This window comes from Solanum stenotomum, chromosome 1 (assembly GCF_019186545.1).
Source record: "Solanum stenotomum isolate F172 chromosome 1, ASM1918654v1, whole genome shotgun sequence".
NCBI classification, from domain to species: Eukaryota; Viridiplantae; Streptophyta; class Magnoliopsida; order Solanales; family Solanaceae; genus Solanum; species Solanum stenotomum.
The window spans coordinates 49,033,496-49,052,515 of NC_064282.1; the positions used below are offsets into that span (position 1 = coordinate 49,033,496).

At 34.7% G+C, this 19,020-nt stretch overlaps 1 protein-coding gene across 1 annotated transcript; it reads right to left on the reverse strand.

Moving 5' to 3' along the window:
* Positions 1-2,893: 2,893 nt before the first annotated feature.
* LOC125853776 (uncharacterized) lies at positions 2,894-3,532 on the reverse strand. Its single transcript, XM_049533527.1, has 2 exons — positions 3,274-3,532; positions 2,894-3,204 (listed from the first exon to the last, which is right to left on the reverse strand). The coding sequence occupies exons 1-2, from the start codon at positions 3,530-3,532 to the stop codon at positions 2,894-2,896; spliced, it is 570 nt and encodes a 189-aa protein (XP_049389484.1).
* Positions 3,533-19,020: the final 15,488 nt, after the last annotated feature.

Sequence of the window (19,020 nt, forward strand, 5' to 3'; positions counted from 1 at the left end):
CTGCTCCACTCAAATTGATGAAGTTCCTCGTGCATGGAATTTACCCGGTTAGCATCCGTCAAGGCCTCTTTGATGTTCTTTGGCTCAATGCTGGATATGAAGGCTGAAAATGCAACGAAGTTTCTTATTTGGATCTGGTCTGCATCCCAGAATTCAAAGGAGAAACAAGATTGTCAAGAGGATGAGATGATTGGTGTTTCCACCTGGACTGAGCATTAGGAGGTTGAGGCTGATCTGTATGCTATTCTTCTTCTCCCTCAGGAACATTTTCTCCAGGTTGGGAAGCATCATTTGGATCTGTATTCACAGAGGTACCAGGTCCCTCTCCAGGCTCATCATTTTCTTTTACTTCTTCTAATGACTCCTGATTAGCATATCCTAGATCTTGAGCACTTTCAATCAAAGATTCATTCACGTCATCTCTCTGAATCTGAAGGAGTTCTTCCAGTTCATTCTAGTCTCTGTGATTTAGATCTAACAAGGCACCAGCTTCATCAAAGATCACATGAATGCTTTCGTCAATGCACAAAGTTCTTTTGTTGTAAACTCTATAGGCCTTGCTGGAGAATGAGTATCCTACAAATACTCATTCGTCACTTCTAGGATCGAATTTTCCTAGATCATCCTTGCAATTGTTAAGTACAAAACACTTGCAACCAAAACCCCTTAGATAGTTCAGCTTGGGATTTCTGTTATACAGAAGCTCATAAGGTGTCTTGTTCAGAAAGGACCTGATCAAGCAACGGTTGGTTACATAGCAGGCAGTGTTGACTGCTTCAGTCCAAATGGATTTCGAAAGATTTGAGTCAATAAGCAAAGTTCTGGCTATGTCAACCAGAGTTCTGTTCTTCCTTTCCACAACACCATTTTGTTGAGGTGTTGTGGGAGCAAAGAAGTCATGATGAATTCCATTTTCAGCACAAAAATTGTCAAGCTTCGCATTTTCAAATTCAGCTCCATGATCGGATCTGATCCCTGCAATCTTGCAGTTTAACTTTGCTTGAATCATCTTGATGAAAGTCATTAGCACATCGTATGTTTCCTCCTTGGACCTTAGGAACATTGTCCAAGTGAACCTTGAATAATCATCAACAATCACCAAAATGTACTTCTTTCCACCCCTGCTCTGAATCCTCATAGGTCCGCATAGATCCATGTGAATAAGTTCGAGGGAACGTGAAGAACTCACTTGCTTCTTTGACTTGAAGGTGGATCTGGTTTGTTGGCCTTTGACACATGCATCGCACACCTTGTTATCACTGAATTTCATCTTTGGTAACCCACGAACTAGGTTCCTGGAGGAAAGTTTGCCCAGCAAGAGGAGCTCACATGTCCGAGCCTTCTATGCCATAGATTAGCATTTTCACTTTGAGCATTGAGACAGGTAAGATCATCTCCCTGAGCAGTATCCAGATCAGCAATGTACATGTTCTTTTGCATTCTTGCTATTAGAATTACTTCCCTTGTTACTAGATTAGTAACTATGCACTTTTCTGGTAGAAACTTCACTTCATTTCCCTTGTCACATATTTGGGATTCACTGAGAAGACTATATTTCAGTCCACTTACGTAGTACACATTTTCAATAGAGTGCTCCAACGACTTTCCAACTCTTCCAACCCTAAGAATATATCCATTCTTTCCATTTCCAAAAGAGACACTTCCGCCTTGAAGTGCCTTGAGTGATATGAAGTTATCAGTCCTTCCCGTCATATGTTTTGAACATCCACTGTCCATGAACCAGCACTGACTGCCACTTCCTACACTCACCTGCAACAAAGATCACTTGTTAGACTAGGGAACTCATTTCAGTTTGAGTCCCTAGTAAGCAGATAGAGGTGTGATAAGTGAACTTTTTGTCCAATGAGGCAGAACAGTCTTTCTCATTTTAAAGTTTTTAGCAATGAGAGCAGGTCCCTTGTTTTGAGCAATTTTTTGTGTGGTGTATGACAGAAGATTTTCTTGGGACCTTTTGAAGGCTGGCAATCCTCTTCAGATGGCCATTGCGGCCACAATGAAGACACAGCAAATTATCAGACACAGACACATATTTGTTGTGAGGATTGTAGAGGGGTAGATGCTCAAACTACCTAGCCCTTTCCCATTGTATTGGCCTTGACTCGTGATACTGAAGAGTAGCTTAGAGGAGCTTGCCCATCTCATAGACTTTTCAAGTTCTTCTTTAAGTCGAACCAGGTCCCTTTCCAACTGATTGTTTCTCTCCAAGGCCAGTGAAAGTATAGTCTCAGCACTATTCAGACGAGTTTCTAGCTCTAGTTAAAGGTTGCTAGCTTCTCCCTTTCCTCTACCACGTTTTTCGTTTACCACTTTCAGCTTTTCTTTGAGCTCTAGATTCTCAGTTTATAGAACTATCAGTTGTTCCTCCATAATAGACATATGTTCAACCAGCCCAACCTTTTCTTCATGAAATATATCTAGGCTATTGTTCATCAAGTCATTTTCAGTTGTTAACTCAGTAATAGAGTCAATCAATACAGCAGCTAGATTTCTCAATTTCTTAACAGAATAAGTGTGTAGATCTTGTTTAATGTCAGAAAGAGTTACCTCTTTCTCAGCTTTTTCATCATTAGAGTTGGCCATGAGAGAAAACATGGTGTTGAACACATTTTCATCATCCTTGACATCAAGCATTGATACGTCTTCAGGTTGTTCTGACTAATCTGAATCACTTGAGGAATCTCCCCAGACAGCAAATACCTTCTTGACAACATAATCAGAAGCTGCTCTACTTCCCTTTTTGTCAGGGATCGGGTCCCTTCTCTGTCCTTATCTCCTTCAGGTCTTGTGTTTTCAGCCTGGAATTTCCACCTTTTCGAAAGCCACCATGTTTTCTCACTATTTTTTGAAATCTCTTGGTGATATAGGCCATGTCTTATTCTTCGTTGGATGTGTTTCTTGATGCCACCTTGAGGGATAGATATTTATCCTTCTTCACTTCCTTCTTTGATTCCTCTTGATTTCTATTCATTTCATGAGTTTGAAGACTTCCGATTAGAGAATCCATTGTGAGTACCTTCAAGTCCTTCACCTCAGTGATAGCATCAACCTTGCTTGACCAGGATTTAGGAAGAACTCGAAGAATCTTCCTAACCTGTTTGCTTGTGTGAACAGGTTCTCCCAACGATCGTAACTCATTTGTGATAGAAGCAAATCTGGTACTCATTTCATGAATAGTTTCTCCCTCTTTCATAGTGAAGTTTTCATATTAGGTAGTTAACAAGACTACCTTTGATTCTTTCACCTACTCAGTACCTTCATGAGTCGTCCGGAGACAATCCCAAATCTCATTGGCGGATTCACAGGCGGAGATACAATTATATTCTTCAGCACCAATCCCACACACTAGTAACTTCTTGGCTTTGTAGCTTTTCTCGATCTTTTTTCGTTCAGCTTCATCATACTGTTGACGAGTATTTGGAATAACTCTTGTGATTTCACCTTCATTAACCTCTTTTGTGGGTATAAAAGGACCATCTAGCACAATGTCCCACAATTCACTGTCTTCAGCCATCAAGAAGTCGTGCATCCTCGTGTTCCACCAACTATAGAATTGACCATTGAAACAAGGTGCTCTTGTAGACTATTGTCCTTCTTCTAAATTAAGTGGATCAGCCATTCTACACAGGAACTCCTCTTGGTGTTAACCAAATAGAGAGAGTCCGCTCTGATACCAATTGTTAGAATATAGGCGTCCACTACGAGTCAATGGACCAGCTGGTCCCTTGACACAGTAAGAACAGTAATGCAAGCAGTAGCAATAAATAAGCAATATAGGTAAATAAACACTAGCACTTAACGTGGAAAACCCCTTGTTCTAGGGGTGGTGAAAACCACGACCTGTCCTCACAGGCTTTTCAAACCAAACTCCATTTCTTCTAAATAGAGAAACGATTCAGATTACAACAGCTTGCAACCTAGGAATTTACATCTAAATTCCTTCTCCCTAAATGTAGTAACCCCACTACAAATAGAGNTATAGGTAAATAAACACTAGCACTTAACGTGGAAAACCCCTTGTTCTAGGGGTGGTGAAAACCACGACCTGTCCTCGCAGGCTTTTCAAACCAAACTCCATTTCTTCTAAATAGAGAAACGATTCAGATTACTACAGCTTGCAACCTAGGAATTTACATCTAAATCCCTTCCCCCTAAATGTAGTAACCCTACTACAAATAGAGCAACTAAGCAATATCACTATTGCCCACTAAGTTACCAGACACAGAATAACTTAGAATTCACTAAGCAACACACGGTTGCCCACTAACCCATATAACACTAGATGACTTAGGATTTGACTAAGCAGCGACAATGTTGCCCACTAAACTAGTTAAACTCAACTGATTTAGACTTTGAACAAAACGAACAAAAGATCTAATTCCTTTATAGTTCATGATTAGATTCACAGTACTAAGCACTGAAGTAAAGACCTAAGACAACTAAGACGCAAGCTGCTCTATCTGGTCCATGTTGCTCTTTGGTAAGTACTTCTTGAGAGGAGTAGTTTTTGCTTTTTGCTCTTCAAAATCTGTGATGCAAAAACTAAGGTTGTGTCTGTGTGAAGATGTCCTTATGAGAATAGACACAACCTTCAAGACCATGCCATTGGCCGAGGTTTCTGCCACACTTGGAGACCGTGCACCAAACTTGTGTACTTTTTAGTTTCCAGCTGTCAATTGTACGGATAGGAATGACAAGGATCAGGTCCCCTTACAAGGTCCTCTGTTAGTCAAATCATCAAAACTGCAAATAACACTCTTCAACAAGCATTTTATTATAATGACTTCTTGTAGTGATCCCGAATAATAGTATTTTATTAATTGTTATTTATCTCATCGATCCTCATTTTGAAATAATGATTTTCATATTTTCAAATTCTTACGTATTTGTTTAGTATATAATATATAGGTATAATTTAATGAGATGTATATTTCTTTTTATATGAAAGTTAAGTATTATTTATTGATAGAGTTTTACTATATTATTTATATATTATTAATTACCCAAACGCCTCGATGGTCTCGAGCGAAGTAAGTTCTATTATCAAGTATCGTTGGATGCCAACAATGGTAATGAGTTACATTCCAGAAGCATTAACTTAACTTTTATGGTAAGTTTGAACCTATGGAAGATTTTATTTTAAAAGGAATATCTTATGATTGAGTCGAGTCTTATTTTACTCATTTTTATTAATAAAATGTAGAGCAGTCCTTAATACTTATTTTATTTTCGGAAAACTGATCTGGTGTGACTGATCACGATTTGTTTTTGGCTAAGAAAAGATTTACTGGATCAATTTTGTATTTTTCTCTCCTTGATTGATTACTGCTTCTAGACTATATAAATAACTCCTCTCCTCTTTATTTAGAGTGACTAATGTCACAGACTTAGACTTTCACTAATGCTCTATGTGGAAAAGTGGCTGGTCATGATACTAATCACTGAACAACAGCCCCTCAAGCTCTCTTTCTCTCTCAAAAAAATAACTGATCACTGGAAAAACAGCCCTCGAGCTCTCTTTCTCTCTAAGAAATCACTATTGTTGTTGCTGTTGGATATATACTCTGATCCAATTATTGTTATGCGCCTAACCGGTTAGTCTTCTTAAACCGTACGTTAAACGATACATTTTATAATATATGTGTTCGTTATATATACCTTGCATTAGTTGGAAAGCTCGAACGCGTTAGGCGTTTTGTGGAAATTAATCAAACAGGTATGTTTTCTTGATATGTATGTCCCATAGTTTCTTTAATTCTTCCTTGTTTTGAAGTATTTTCGAATACATGTTCATTAAAATTGAAGAATGTCTATGTTGGGTTTTTAAAAGGTGTAAATGAAAAATGACGAATTGCCTGTAACAACAGTCTACTAGTTTTGCCTGCCTTGTGTGTATTTTGTTGTTTGTTCTTACACTCAAGAGTTTAATGTTTATAATAGCTGATTAATATTACTTAGGTCAATGTGCTGCTTCCTGTAACATGCATGTTCTAGTAATATCTCCTGACCTATAGTTAGTGGGAAAGTAAAAGGGATTAAGATGTCTAATTTCAATTTTTTAACTAAGCCGATGTGTCTCTGGGAGTTTCACTTACCCACGAGTTTTTTTTAAAAAAAAAAGGATTATGTGTACTTAACTATAAATATGTTTATGTCTCTGTATTTAAATCTTTCAATTATCCTTTAATTTGAATACTATTATTATTTTCTAAGATCGACCTCAAATAAAAAATAAATTATGACGGAAGAGTGCGATTAATAATATTGTGGTATCATTTCTGTAAAGAAACAAACATTTGAAACCTCCTTAATTTTTCTTACCGATTGGTTTAAACCTTAAGTACTTACAAATCAACTGTTATAATTTTATTTTATTTTATTTTTGTCTTGGGGTAGATTAGTTCATATTCGGCATTTATGTTTTTTTTTTCTTCATATCTTTTAATGTAAAGTCTCTCCCCTCGCTTATCCATTTTTTTAATTAATTGTTGTCTTATTATTTAATATTTATTTTAAAAATTAGCCTCACGTGTCTATTTTAATTTAATAATAAATAAGTTTAGCTTGTCTTAATATTTTACCATTTTTTGTGTGTTACTTAATAATCACTTTACCTATTTTTGTTAAGTTGTTTAAAATAAAGTTTCGCTTATTTTATCACACAGTTTAACTTAATTAATTAAATAATCAATGCATTTAACGTTGAGTAATAAAATGTCAATTTATTTAGTTATGTAATCACCTAGTCTTGTAATAATGTCTTACTCGTCAATCTTTGCCTATTTGTTTTTAAGATAAAGTTTTGCATCTTTTTCTTACATAATCTAAAATATATTTAATAAATAGAGACCATTATTTGTCACATTTAACCCCTGAATATATGAGATACCGTTGGGAACTTGGGATCCATCTTTGTAGACCTCGAAAGGTACTTAATACCATCCTTTTGAGTTAATTTGAATTCTTATTCGATTTTTGGTTTCACAAACATTTAAAATCAATTTAGTATTAGTTAGTGTAGAATGGTGTCCTAACGCGCCTCTAATTCGTTAGGTGACGACTCTCTTTTTAAATCAATTCTAAAAGAGTCACGTCGGCTCAAACTTGTTTTGCGAAAAATAGGGCGCTACACGTCGACAACTTTTGAACCCAAAAAAATATACTTTTTCTTCAAAGAGATCTTTCTTAAGATGGTAATTTCATTAATGAATCAGTGAAGGATTTTGATCAAAATTTTCTCTAAAGAGATGTTTCTCAATATGATAAAGTTTCCATTAATGAGTCAATCAAGGATTCTCTTCTCGCAATTCCACTACAGCTTTCCTTGAACACCAATGAGAATTTTCACAAGAAATTCTTCATAAACTTCTCCATTGTACAAAAGAATCACCAAGAAATTCTTAAGTTGTAAAAATTCATCAGAGAACTCTACATAAGCTTCTCTATTTCCACGAGTGTGTTTAACTATTAAGTTGCGACATCACTTGGTTTTGTCGAATCGAGATTGCAAGCCATTTGATTTTTCTGAAATTAGAAACATGGAACTATAACGTAGCAAAGATTTGCACTCAAATTCCCTCTTCCATTGCTATAGTTTTGCTTTATAATATTGTAACTCAACTTCAGATTTCTTCATCTCTTGATTTCTCCAATTTCCGTTTTCACCAAGCTGACTCTCTGTTTATTGTTATTATTATATTTTTATCAACGTTTTTTCTCTCTTTATTTCCAGAAACGGCGTGTTTCAAGGATTGTGAGACACCATACCCTTGCCTTGAGATCATGGATAACAAACAAAATTCTCGTGCCAAAGCCCTTATCTTGAAAGTTCATCCTCCGATGATTGGTGTCTTCCACTTGTTAGAAAGCTGCTAGACATTCCCATCCATCTCACAGAATGGTTGATGACAGAAACGAAGGATGCCATGTACAACTTCTCTGGCAAAATTGTGACTGCAAAAGTTCTCCTCGTGAAGTCCTCCACCCAGCAAAATATTGTTGCTTCTAGTTCTCTTTGCCGTGATGAGAACCTTACCAGTTGGCATGTTCCTCCTTCCTGTTTAGGTGAAATTTGCTACATGTCTGGATATTGGGAATGGGTAGAAGATGTGCTTGCCCCATAGCAAGGAGGTTTTGAACCGCAACAAAACTTATGATGTTATCTTTACTTCGATGTTCGCATGTGACAAATAATGGCTGGATATTGAAGCAAAGATAGTATCATAAGTTTTGTTGCGGTCCAAAACCTCCTTGTTGCGGGGCAAGCACCTCTTCTACCCATTCCCAATATCCAGACATGTAGCAAACTTCCCCTAAACAGGAAGGAGGAACATGCCAACTGGTAAGGTTCTCATCACGGCAAAGAGAACTATAAGAAACAATATTTTGATGAGTGGAGGACTTCACGAGGAGAACTTTTTCAGTCACAACTTTGCCAGAGAAGTTATACATGCCATCCTTTGTTTATGTCATCGACCATTCTGTGAGATGGATGGGAATGTCCAGCGGCTTTCTAACAAGTGGGAAGACGCCAATCACCGGAGGATGAACTTTCAAGATGAGAGCTTCGAAACGTGAGTTTTGTTTATCATCCATGATCTCAAAGCAAGGATATGGCGTTTCACGGTCGTTGAAATACATCATTGCTGGAGATAAAGAGAGAAAATATGTTGTTAAAAAAATAACAATAAATAGAGAAATCAAAAGACAAAAAATCTGAGGTTGACTTCAATATTGAAAAGCAAAACTATAGCAATAGACGCAAAATTTGGCTTCAAATCTTTGCTACATTATATTACCATGTTTCTAATTTCAGAAAAATCAAACGGCTTGCGATTTTGTATTTTCTATAATGAGATATGAATTTTACACTATAGACACGCAAATCTAGACCATCAAAAATGGGCTCAATATTAAAAATCAAAATTGTAGCAACGGAAGAGGAATTTGGCTGCAAATCTTTGTTATGTTGTAGTTCTATGTTTCTAGTTTTGGAAAAATCAAACGTCTTGCGATTTTTATTTTTCTACAATGAGATATGAATTTTACACTACAGACGTGCAAATCTGGACCATCGAAAATGGGTTATTACCGAACAAACTTTGAAGTTACCTGAGAAAGTAGTTGGAGTACTTTTGCTCTAAGTTTTTTTTTTTTGAGACACAATGGAGGCTACGTCTCTCAACTAGATAAAACCAAGTGATGTCGCAGATTAATTGTTAAACACACTCGTGTGAAATGGAGAAGCTTGTGTAAAATTCTTTGATGAATCTTTAGCTTGAATGATAAACAAAGAAATTTCCAGCAACACAAGTTAAATAGCTTCAAAGAATTCATCGGGTTCTTGGGTCATTGGTACTGGTTCACGTCCAAAACTGCCAATTTAAGCGACATACACATGAGCTTTTTTAAAAGAAAAAAGAGGGTCACACAAAGCATTGCTCTCGCCATGCTTGCGCCATGTGCTTTCTAGCCGGGGATGAAAATAAAAGATATTCCAAGTGTCTCTCTCGTGAAGTTGCAAAGGAAGATGTGATGTCAACTTGCTCGCCAAGGGTCAAAAAGGGATACTTCAAAGGTTAATCTTGTCAAGGCCTTAATGAAAAAAGGGAGGTTGCAAGTTGTCTCCGCCAACGCCGCAAGGAAGGTGGATTCTCCAAGTGGTCTCTCACCAAGGCTCCAACGCAGCAAATTGTCTCCGCCACAATGAAAGTGGAAGGTGAAGCACCAAATGGTTGTTTGCCAAATCCTCGACTGAAAAGGTGGATGCCGCAGTAAATTGTTATCCGCCAAAGCTTCAATCAGAAATGTAGGTGCACCACATATTCCTTGCACCTTGTTATCTCTTGTATTCAGATTGGCAAATCAGAAATAAAAGATGAAAAGAATTATCCGAATCCATAGAATCCATTGTGTGTCCTTGAGAAATTTAATCCCCTCAATGTACCCGAGGTTATAATTATTTCCTCTCAAGATAAAACGGATAAACTATTAATGAAGTAGTGGTATCTCAAACTTCGATAACTTCAACGAACGCAAAACGCAAGAATGAATCACACACAAACGCTAGTTTATTTTGTAAGAAAAATATGCAAAGGAAAAATTTGATGCCGAAAAATGAGAGAAAACCCCTCTATTTATAGTTATTGATGATTGTGAGCATTTTAATATTATTAAAATTATTAAAGTGACTCATGAACCTTAATGGTGCATAAATCTTAATTTGCTGCATTGACTCTATACGTGAGTATTGACAATGTTTTATGACCATTACTCACATGAGTTAATATGGTAGAATGTGGGTATAATTTCCCCCAACTCTTGTAACCTCTAATCATTATTCACCCACTGTTCTACCTCATTATGGTTGTAACTTATGTAACTTTTGGGCTTCATTTACCCAATTTACTACCCTATTATGTTTCTATTCATTGTAAGGAAAAATCCTCACTATAAATAGTGTGATCTTACTTTGCGTTTGGGATATGAGATAGAATGTCAGCCAAATATGAGTAGTATTGTATTGTGTTCATATTGAGATTAGTGTACTGAAAGAGAGAGTTGAGATATCGAAAAAATATTCTAAGTTTTCAACTATATTCACTATACAAAAGAGGGTAATTATATGTTGAAGGAAGGTGTTCTTTTTGTGGAGATTTAGACTATTCAACTAATCAGGAGTTGCTTGAGTTGTACGACGTTGTTGGGTTGTTGTATCCTGGAGGGGACAAATCAAGAGTATTACTGTTGGATTGGTGTAATGCCACAATGAGTTTGAATCTCCTTAAAGAGAGCGAGATATCCGTGTCTCAGCCTAAACATTTGTTTATTCATTTTTATCATTTTATTTTCAACTGTAATATTTTGTATTTGTGGTATATTACACCAACAATAGCCAACAAAGGATAGTATGAAAATGGGCTAATTATGTCTTACCGGAGAGGTCACGACCTTTTGGAAAATGTACAACCTTTCAAAAGGTCACCATCCTTTAGAAAAGGCACAACATTTCAGAACGATAACAACCCTATAGAAAAGACACAACATTTTGTAAATGTCACAATCATTTGGCAAAGTCGCAACCCTTCATTTCATATTCACACTTTTAAAACCCAACACTCTTTTGTTAACCTACAAAAAGAAAAATTTAAAAAGTGATGGAGCCCATGATAGTAACTGTAGAAGCTTCTAGATTCTACACTCTACAGTGATCGCTTGGTCATCCACAATAACATGAAGGTTCAAATTAGCAGTATGTTGTAGTGTCAAATGTCACAATGTACTCTTCATTGTGGGATATTACTTCGGGTTGAACTGGTAAACATTGTGCTAGACATTGACAGTCATCATAGTGAACATTGGTTCTAATGAGAGTTTTAGGCTAAAAACATTCTTCAACTATGACTCAAACTTAAAGTACATCATTGTGTTATTATAGTGAACAAAAAACATCTCTTAACTAATTCAAAAGTTGCAAAATCATCCTTCTGTTTAGTTTCTGTTAAAAACTAACGACTTACACAAAAATCACATTATTCTCTCTTTTAATTTTGCAATTTGTGTCCCTTCCACCAACCATCTTTCACCTTACACAAAAATCATATTCTTTTTTCAACAACCAAAGAAAATTCATCTGATAAATGTTATGCACAATTGTGTAGAATCATTGAAATGCAATGAATAGGAAAAAGATGGGAGTATTTCTTCAGTCTCCTACAAGATATATACTGCCCAAAGTCTTTTTTTTCTTTTTACATTATCAGAGCTTTTAATCAACACAAGTGGTGATGATTTATAGTGGAAATAATTAGTGAATTTTATTTTATTTCAGTACCAACACTTTCAATCTCTTTGGATCATTTTACCAAACAGGTAAAGAGCATTTTAACACTAACTGGATCTTTGTTATTGTGTGGTTATTTGTACTTTACCAAGAAAATACACTAATCACTTTCAAAATGAAGAGAATTAAATCAATTCATCCCACTCGAAAATTACATTAACCAATTAAAACGCTATTGGATAGAGAAGGACTATGGACTCAATTTTTGCCTTGATTTGTGAAGCACATGAAATATATCCAGTGTAGAAGATAAATTATGTCAAAACTATAGCTCTTCAATTGGAAATAGTGTAAGGAGTTGGAGCATATGATTTTCTCTGTCCAAAAGCAAGCTCTAGGATTTTCAGAATAAAAAAAAACTTCTACTGAAGGTTGAAGACGATAGAGAAGGATAGAAATAGGGACCTTTGAGGGGGGGGGGGGGGCAGTCACGTCTTTGGCACTTACTTTTTGATAGAAATTAAACAGAAGGATGATTATTGCAACTTTTAAATTATTAAGGGATGTTTTTTGTTAATTGTAGTAATACAAGGATGTACTTCAAGTTTGGGTCATAGTTCAGGAATGTTTTTAGCCTAAAACTTGTTCTAATGGCATAAAACTTCAAGTTGTGGCAGTACTGCTATGTGAAAAATTTATCCTGCTAATCATACATTTCATTGATTTACAATTGTCTCTTTATACATGAAAGAGGGCATTTAAATGAAAGGATATAAAGAACTAGTAAGGAAAATATCTATTAAAAAGAAGAAGCTAATAAGGTACATCAAGAGGGAGATATGATTGTACACCAAGAATGAAAATAACATTGAAGAGGATGATTTGCAGAATAGGAATATAAGATCTTCTTCTTCTTTTGTTTTTTTTTTTACTAAAGGAGGGATATCTTCTTTATATTATTTCCTTCTTCTATGGGTTTAATGATTTGACATATACTACTTCCCTTTTATAAAATTTAAAAGGTGGTGTCGTGGTAGACAATAACTTGACTCTGGATGGAATTTTAAATGGTTGCACATACAAAGTCAAGACCTTCTTTGTTCAATTTTCAAGAGAACTATGCAAAAGATGAGTTAGAATCTCAATCATTGGCAAAGAATTATCCATACTTGTGTTAAATTCTATAGTTAAAAGAAAATTATACTTGGTCAGTGTTATGGTTTAGCATTTTTTTTTCTAACCTAAAGAAATGATGTTCATCAATGTGATTTGCATCCAATAAGAAATTGGATCAAGCGTGAGTTTTAGCACAAACTGTTGGCTCTAATAATACTTCAAGATTAGATTTGTACTTCGGCGAGCCTTGAAGTAGGGGACATCTGTAGACACACAAATTTAATTGGATTAAATTCATGTTCATTTGGATTGAATGATTAATTTAGGTTTTACAAATAAATAAGTTTATTTTATTAAATTCAAGTCCAAGGTATATCTCACCTTGATGCCCAAACACATGTCACGTTTGATAACTAGGCATCCAAAATCAACAAGATAATGTCATGTGTCAAAAATATGTGATAGTCCCAGTCAAATTCAATAAACAATCACAATCTACCAAGTGTCAAATTTGGTTAATCATAAACAACTTTGTCCACTCCCTATAATATAAATAGGGGATAGACATGGCATTCAAGGGGATACAGAAAAACACTTCAACAAGGACTATGCAAGCACTAACAAATATTTAAAAAGCATTAGAGAAAGCCACAACATCAACTAAAGAGTTCTTTGAAGGAGTGGTCAACAAAGTTCTTCCCGGAGATCGACTTGAAACGGTGAAGTATTTTTCGACGTTCCCGGAGATCCAACACATCTCAAGGAGGTCTACATCATCCTACATTCGAGAGATACACTATTAACAGTGCTTGAATCACGGAAAATATTAGGAGAGAAGAATCAAGAACAATAGAATTGTTCTCACACGATTCAACAATAAAAATCACATTTTCTTTTATTTATTTTTTAGTACAGTTAGTTTTCAGCGCTACAAAAATTTATTGTGAACAAATAAATTACATGAACCATCTATTTAGTTTTTGTTATAAAAATTTTCAAAATATTATTGTGAATGTCTTTTTATTTTATTTTTTGAAGAAAAGTTAGGATTAATTACTTTGGATCAAGTTAATTTCTCTTGAGAAATTCTCATTCATTAAATGATCTTTCCTCAAGAGAAATAATAGACTTTCTCTAAAATATTCTTTTTATTTTAGTATTTTATAAAGGTTCTTCTATTTAGATGTTAGAGTAGGTGCACACACAGACCGATTGGTCGAATCGTGACATTGATGCCTGCGAATCATGAAATGGAAAAGAGCCATTGCGACACGCGCATGGAGGGAGAGTTTTCTTGCACAAATATAGCTCGAATAAGGTCTGTCCATGGTTGTACTTTGTTGGATTCCTGTGTAGAAATGGAAATGGGAAAATTGGGTTGTGGCGCGGTTGAAGTGATTAGGAATAAGTTTTAAAAGGGTTTGAGATGTTAAGTGAATTGGATAGTTGGGATGCTATGTTTGGGCCAAGAATTTGGGTGTAAATCTGATGGTATTTTCCCTTCATTTAAATTAATTCTTTTGAGCTTCTAATTTAATAACTAATGTAATATATGATATGTAAAACTTTTAGTAGGTAAGAAACTTGAAGTAAAATAATGACAATTAATTTTAAAGAAGACGACAATAAAGTAATAGTAGTAATATTTATAATAAAAATATAATTTTAAAATAGTGAAAATGATAATTAAATGATGATAATCATAAAAATAATAAAGGTTAGAGAAATAGGATTAATTAATAATATCTAATAAATAATTACGATAACATCTATATATATATATAAAAATCTGAATCTAGAATCGTTGATGTGGCATGCCTCTAACATCTAGAAAAATATTTATCTTTTTTTCTGGGTTTTTTTTACCATTTTTCAAATTTTAAAATACAAAAAAAAAATCACTTAAATATTGAAGATAGTCACAATTAAAGTCATTCAATTATAATTACTCTAATGTACGTTATCTTATCTTTTCATATTCGTATGTTACTAATTATTTTACTGACTATAAATACTAAAGCAAATGTCTTACACCGCACAACATTCTGTCTTTTTCATTCATAATTTCCTTTCAATTTTTCTTCTTTTTATTTTGCTTCTTTTCATTTGAAACTCTTTTTACAAGAAGTTTCTTTCTTCTTTTTTCCTTTTTTTTAATTGTTTTTTATTTTAGCATTATCAGTGTTGTCTCCACAATTATTATCTTTGTATGTAATTTTCATGCCTGATTTTTATTTGTTAGAATATGGGAGAGAGCAACATATGTATATATATATGACCTTTATCTACATGTATTTTTCTGTTGCAAGCTTGAATATAGTTATAGTGTGAATTCAAATGTAACAAATTTTATTTTTCTAAGGTAAATGCCCTGTTTTAAATTTAAGAAATAAAATATTAATTTTACATCAAATTATTATTATTATTATTATTATTATTATTATTATTATTATTATTATTATTATTATTATTATTATTATTCACAAACAAAACCGCTGCTTATATGATTTCTAAATGCTCCCAAAATAAGTAACATATTAAAAAAATATAATTATTTCTTTCATCTCAAAACAAATGATATATGAATAAAAATAAAATCTTAAAGAATATTCTTGAAGCTCCTCACACTTCCTATAACTTTTTTAGTTTTGACAGTTTTCTTCTCTTTGACAAGAGAGATTTCTTAAATATAAGAACTCTTTGTGTAGTAATATTGATTTTATTTATCTTTTTTGTTGAATTTATAGAGACCTAATGGACTTATCATAATGATAGGAGAAATTGATTTTTGAAACATGATTTTGGGGATTCTGAATAAAATAATAAAAAAGAAAGGAGAATTGAATTAATTACCCAAAAAAGGATATTAGTAAGACATATTTTATTTTAACTAGGGTAGTCATTCTAACAATAATATAATAAGAAAATAAGGAGAAAAACAAAAAGGGAAGAAAAATGTTATTAGGTTTTATAGTATTTTTTTTTTACAAATATCCAAATTTATTTAAAATCGGAGTTATGAATGCATAATTTAATTAAGATAAATTATATTATAAATCCTTTTGAAACTGAAAAATATTTGGATGAATTAAAATTTTAGGATAGTGTAACTAGGGGTTACTTGAGCCACAACAAATAAATCAAAATTATACTTATTGAACAAGGAATAGGATGATATTAATATTTGATGCTTTTAGCTTTTAAATATGAAATATATTTATAAAGTTGGGAAATAATAAGTAATACCACTCAAATACTCAAAATTTATTTTAAAATCGGAGTTATATATGCATAATTTAATTAAGATAAATTAAATTATAGATCCTTTTGAAATTGAAAAAAAAATATTGGATAAATTAAAATTTTAAAATAGTGTAACTAGGGTTACTTGAGACCCAACAAATAAATCAAAAATATACTTATTGAACAAAAAAGGGGATGGTTGTAACATCCGGCAATTTGAAATAACTCTGAAGAAGCTGGAAATTTTAAATAGTCATTTTTGGAAAGAATTCAAAAATCTGGAAATTTGGTTAAGTATGGAAAAAAAAATGAGTTTTTGGTCAACTTTGAGCAGTCATAACTCATATATCAGGATGAGGTAGGTGAATTTCCAGTTATGTTTGGAAAGCTCTTGGGATGATCTTTCCAACGCCGCCGAGTTTGCTCGATTCCGAGTTCGTATGAGTGAGTTATGCCCTTTGGAAGTTGGGATGTTGGCACATGGCAGTTTAGTCCGAATTTGTAAGGGTATTTTGGTCTTTTCCCTAACCATTTCATTTGGTTATATTAAGGGTCTAGACTGATTTTAATTCAGTCTTTCCCTTTTAAAAGTTAGAGTTAGGGTTGTGAGTGAAGAGAGAAAGAAGAGGAGAAAGTGAAAAAGAAGCAAAGTTCATCAAGATCGTCGTGGTTTTCGTCGGGGGTGATCCCTATTAAGGTATGTGAGATCATAGTTTTGGATTGGTTTATTCCCCCACACGCCAAACTCGTTTTAATTCCCGAGAAAAGTTTTGATTGTGTTTGTTGAAGCCTTGTTGTTGTGGTTGTTGAAGTCTTGTGATTGTGTTGAAGTTCTTGTTGATTTGGGACATGTTTCCGGTTGTGTTTCAGAGTTGAATCTATTGTATATTAAGGGTCTTTATGATTCTAAGTGTTTGGAGTTGGAACCTTTGAGGTTAAGGTGGTTTAGAGTTGGAAAAAGGAAGGAGAAGAGTCGAATTTTCAGGGAAAAAGCCTGGGGCGTCGCGCCAGTCAGCGCGCCCCAAAAGGGATTCTGAAGTCCAACCCTTGGGGAGGCGCGCCCAGTAGGCCCCTCTGAGGTCTGTAGGCTGGCGCCTCGCGCCTCTCAGAGCGCCAAGGACGCCAAGTCTTCCCATTCATTCCCTACTTTTTCATGCATGTTCCTTGGTAATGTACCTATGTTTTATAGTGGTTTTCAACACTCTAAGGTACATCTAAACATCCCGAACTCATCCATAAACATGAGATTATTACCCTTGAATTCATAATCCATTTCGAGGAAAGTTCGGATCAAAGTCAAGTGAAATTAGAGTCAAGTCTAGAAGTTAAGAACCAAGTCAAAGCAAGTCTTTAAAGTTGCTCAAGAATCTTTATTGAACGTTTTAACTTCATTTTAAGGCTCAAATTTCAAGTTAAGTAAAGAGTATAGAGTTTCAAGTAAAGCCAAAAGTATAAGGTTGAGTTCATTTCTCAAAAGTTATTAGGGAACTATGTATTCCCAAAAAAGTTTTAAAGAAATGTTTTCACATTTAAACAAGATTGGGAACTGAGATTTCCAAAGAGCCTTCGGGCTAGTTTTCCAGAAAAGAGTAATCGCTTTCTAAATGAAGCAAGAGAGGAAACTGAGATTTCTAAGATAGCCTTTGAGCTAAGTTTTTAAGTAATTATCTCAAATCAGCAGGAAGACATATGTTTTAAAAATATAAGAGCCAGTAGCTTTTTGGGAGTAGTATCGAGCACCAAATTGGAGGAGCGTTCAAAGAACTCACAGCCCCCATAGAACCATGTAGCCACATGGGTAGAAGAGGTCCATACTTTTTAGATGAATCCTTTTCAAATTAGACTAGTGGATCCATTAGGCAGTTCAGGTCCTATACCTTTGGCCGGGTACAGGATGCTCTGGCAGCGTGAGGTTGATCGATGTATCATCACTATAGCTCTTATGTGATGGTTGTCGGTTAGGGAAACTCCCACAACAATTATTGTATTTTTATATACATCAGTCCATTTGTATTTCTACATACATCTCAGGCTTATTGTATCTTTGTATACACACAAAATTTATAGCAGGTTTTAAACAGCTTTTATTTATATTGCATTTGTTTTAAATTGCCTTATATTGACATGAGTCAGTCAGGTTGAGTTGAGTTGATCCAGGTAAGTTATTCAGTTTCTTCCAGATTTCCTCCTAGCTTATGTGCTTAGCTTTCCATCTCGCATACTCGTACATTCAATGTACTGATGCCAGTTGGCATGCATCTTATGACGATGCAGACACAGGTACCCAGGATCAGCATCCAGCACGTGGTTGATCCAGTTGAGCACTCTAGAGTCAGTGGTGAGCCTCTTTGCATTCCGAAGGACTCTGTTATTTTATGTTCCTAGTTTTTGCTTTATTAGGATGTTGCGGGGTCTGTCACAACATCTATCTCAGTGTTATAGAGGCTTCATAGACAGTCAGTTAGTTAGTTTTGAGTCTCTCATCTATGTATATATATAAATATTCTATTTTGAGACTCGAGTTGGCTTTTTGGCCAGATTTTATCAGTTGGGTTATTTTATGACCTTTCATTGCATTGAGTTATTCTGTTGAGTTAGGTTTCCGCTGAGTTAAGTAAGCCAGGCCAAGGGTCGCTTGGGCCATCAATGGTCTTCGAGTGCCGATCCCGCCCAGGGTGTAGGCTCGGAGAGTGACAAACTTGGTATCAGAGCCCAGAGTTCAAGAGTCCTAGGGAGTTTATGAAGTCGTGTCTGTAGAGTCCTAGTTATCGGTGTGAAGCTCGCCACATCTATAATTAGGAGGCTGCAACATTTAGGAAGATTTCTCATTTCTTCCACGCTCATCTCGTGCATTAGTGTTT

What these genes read in the sequence shown, in the direction of transcription:
- LOC125853776 (XM_049533527.1), bottom strand. Translation starts at nt 3,532, where the DNA reads ATGGCTGAAGACAGTGAATTGTGGGACATTGTGCTAGATGGTCCTTTT. An exon ending in TCTCCGGACGACTCATGAAG is followed by an intron (nt 3,205 to 3,273) that starts GTACTGAGTAGG and finishes TCACTATGAAAG; the next exon opens with AGGGAGAAACTATTCATGAA.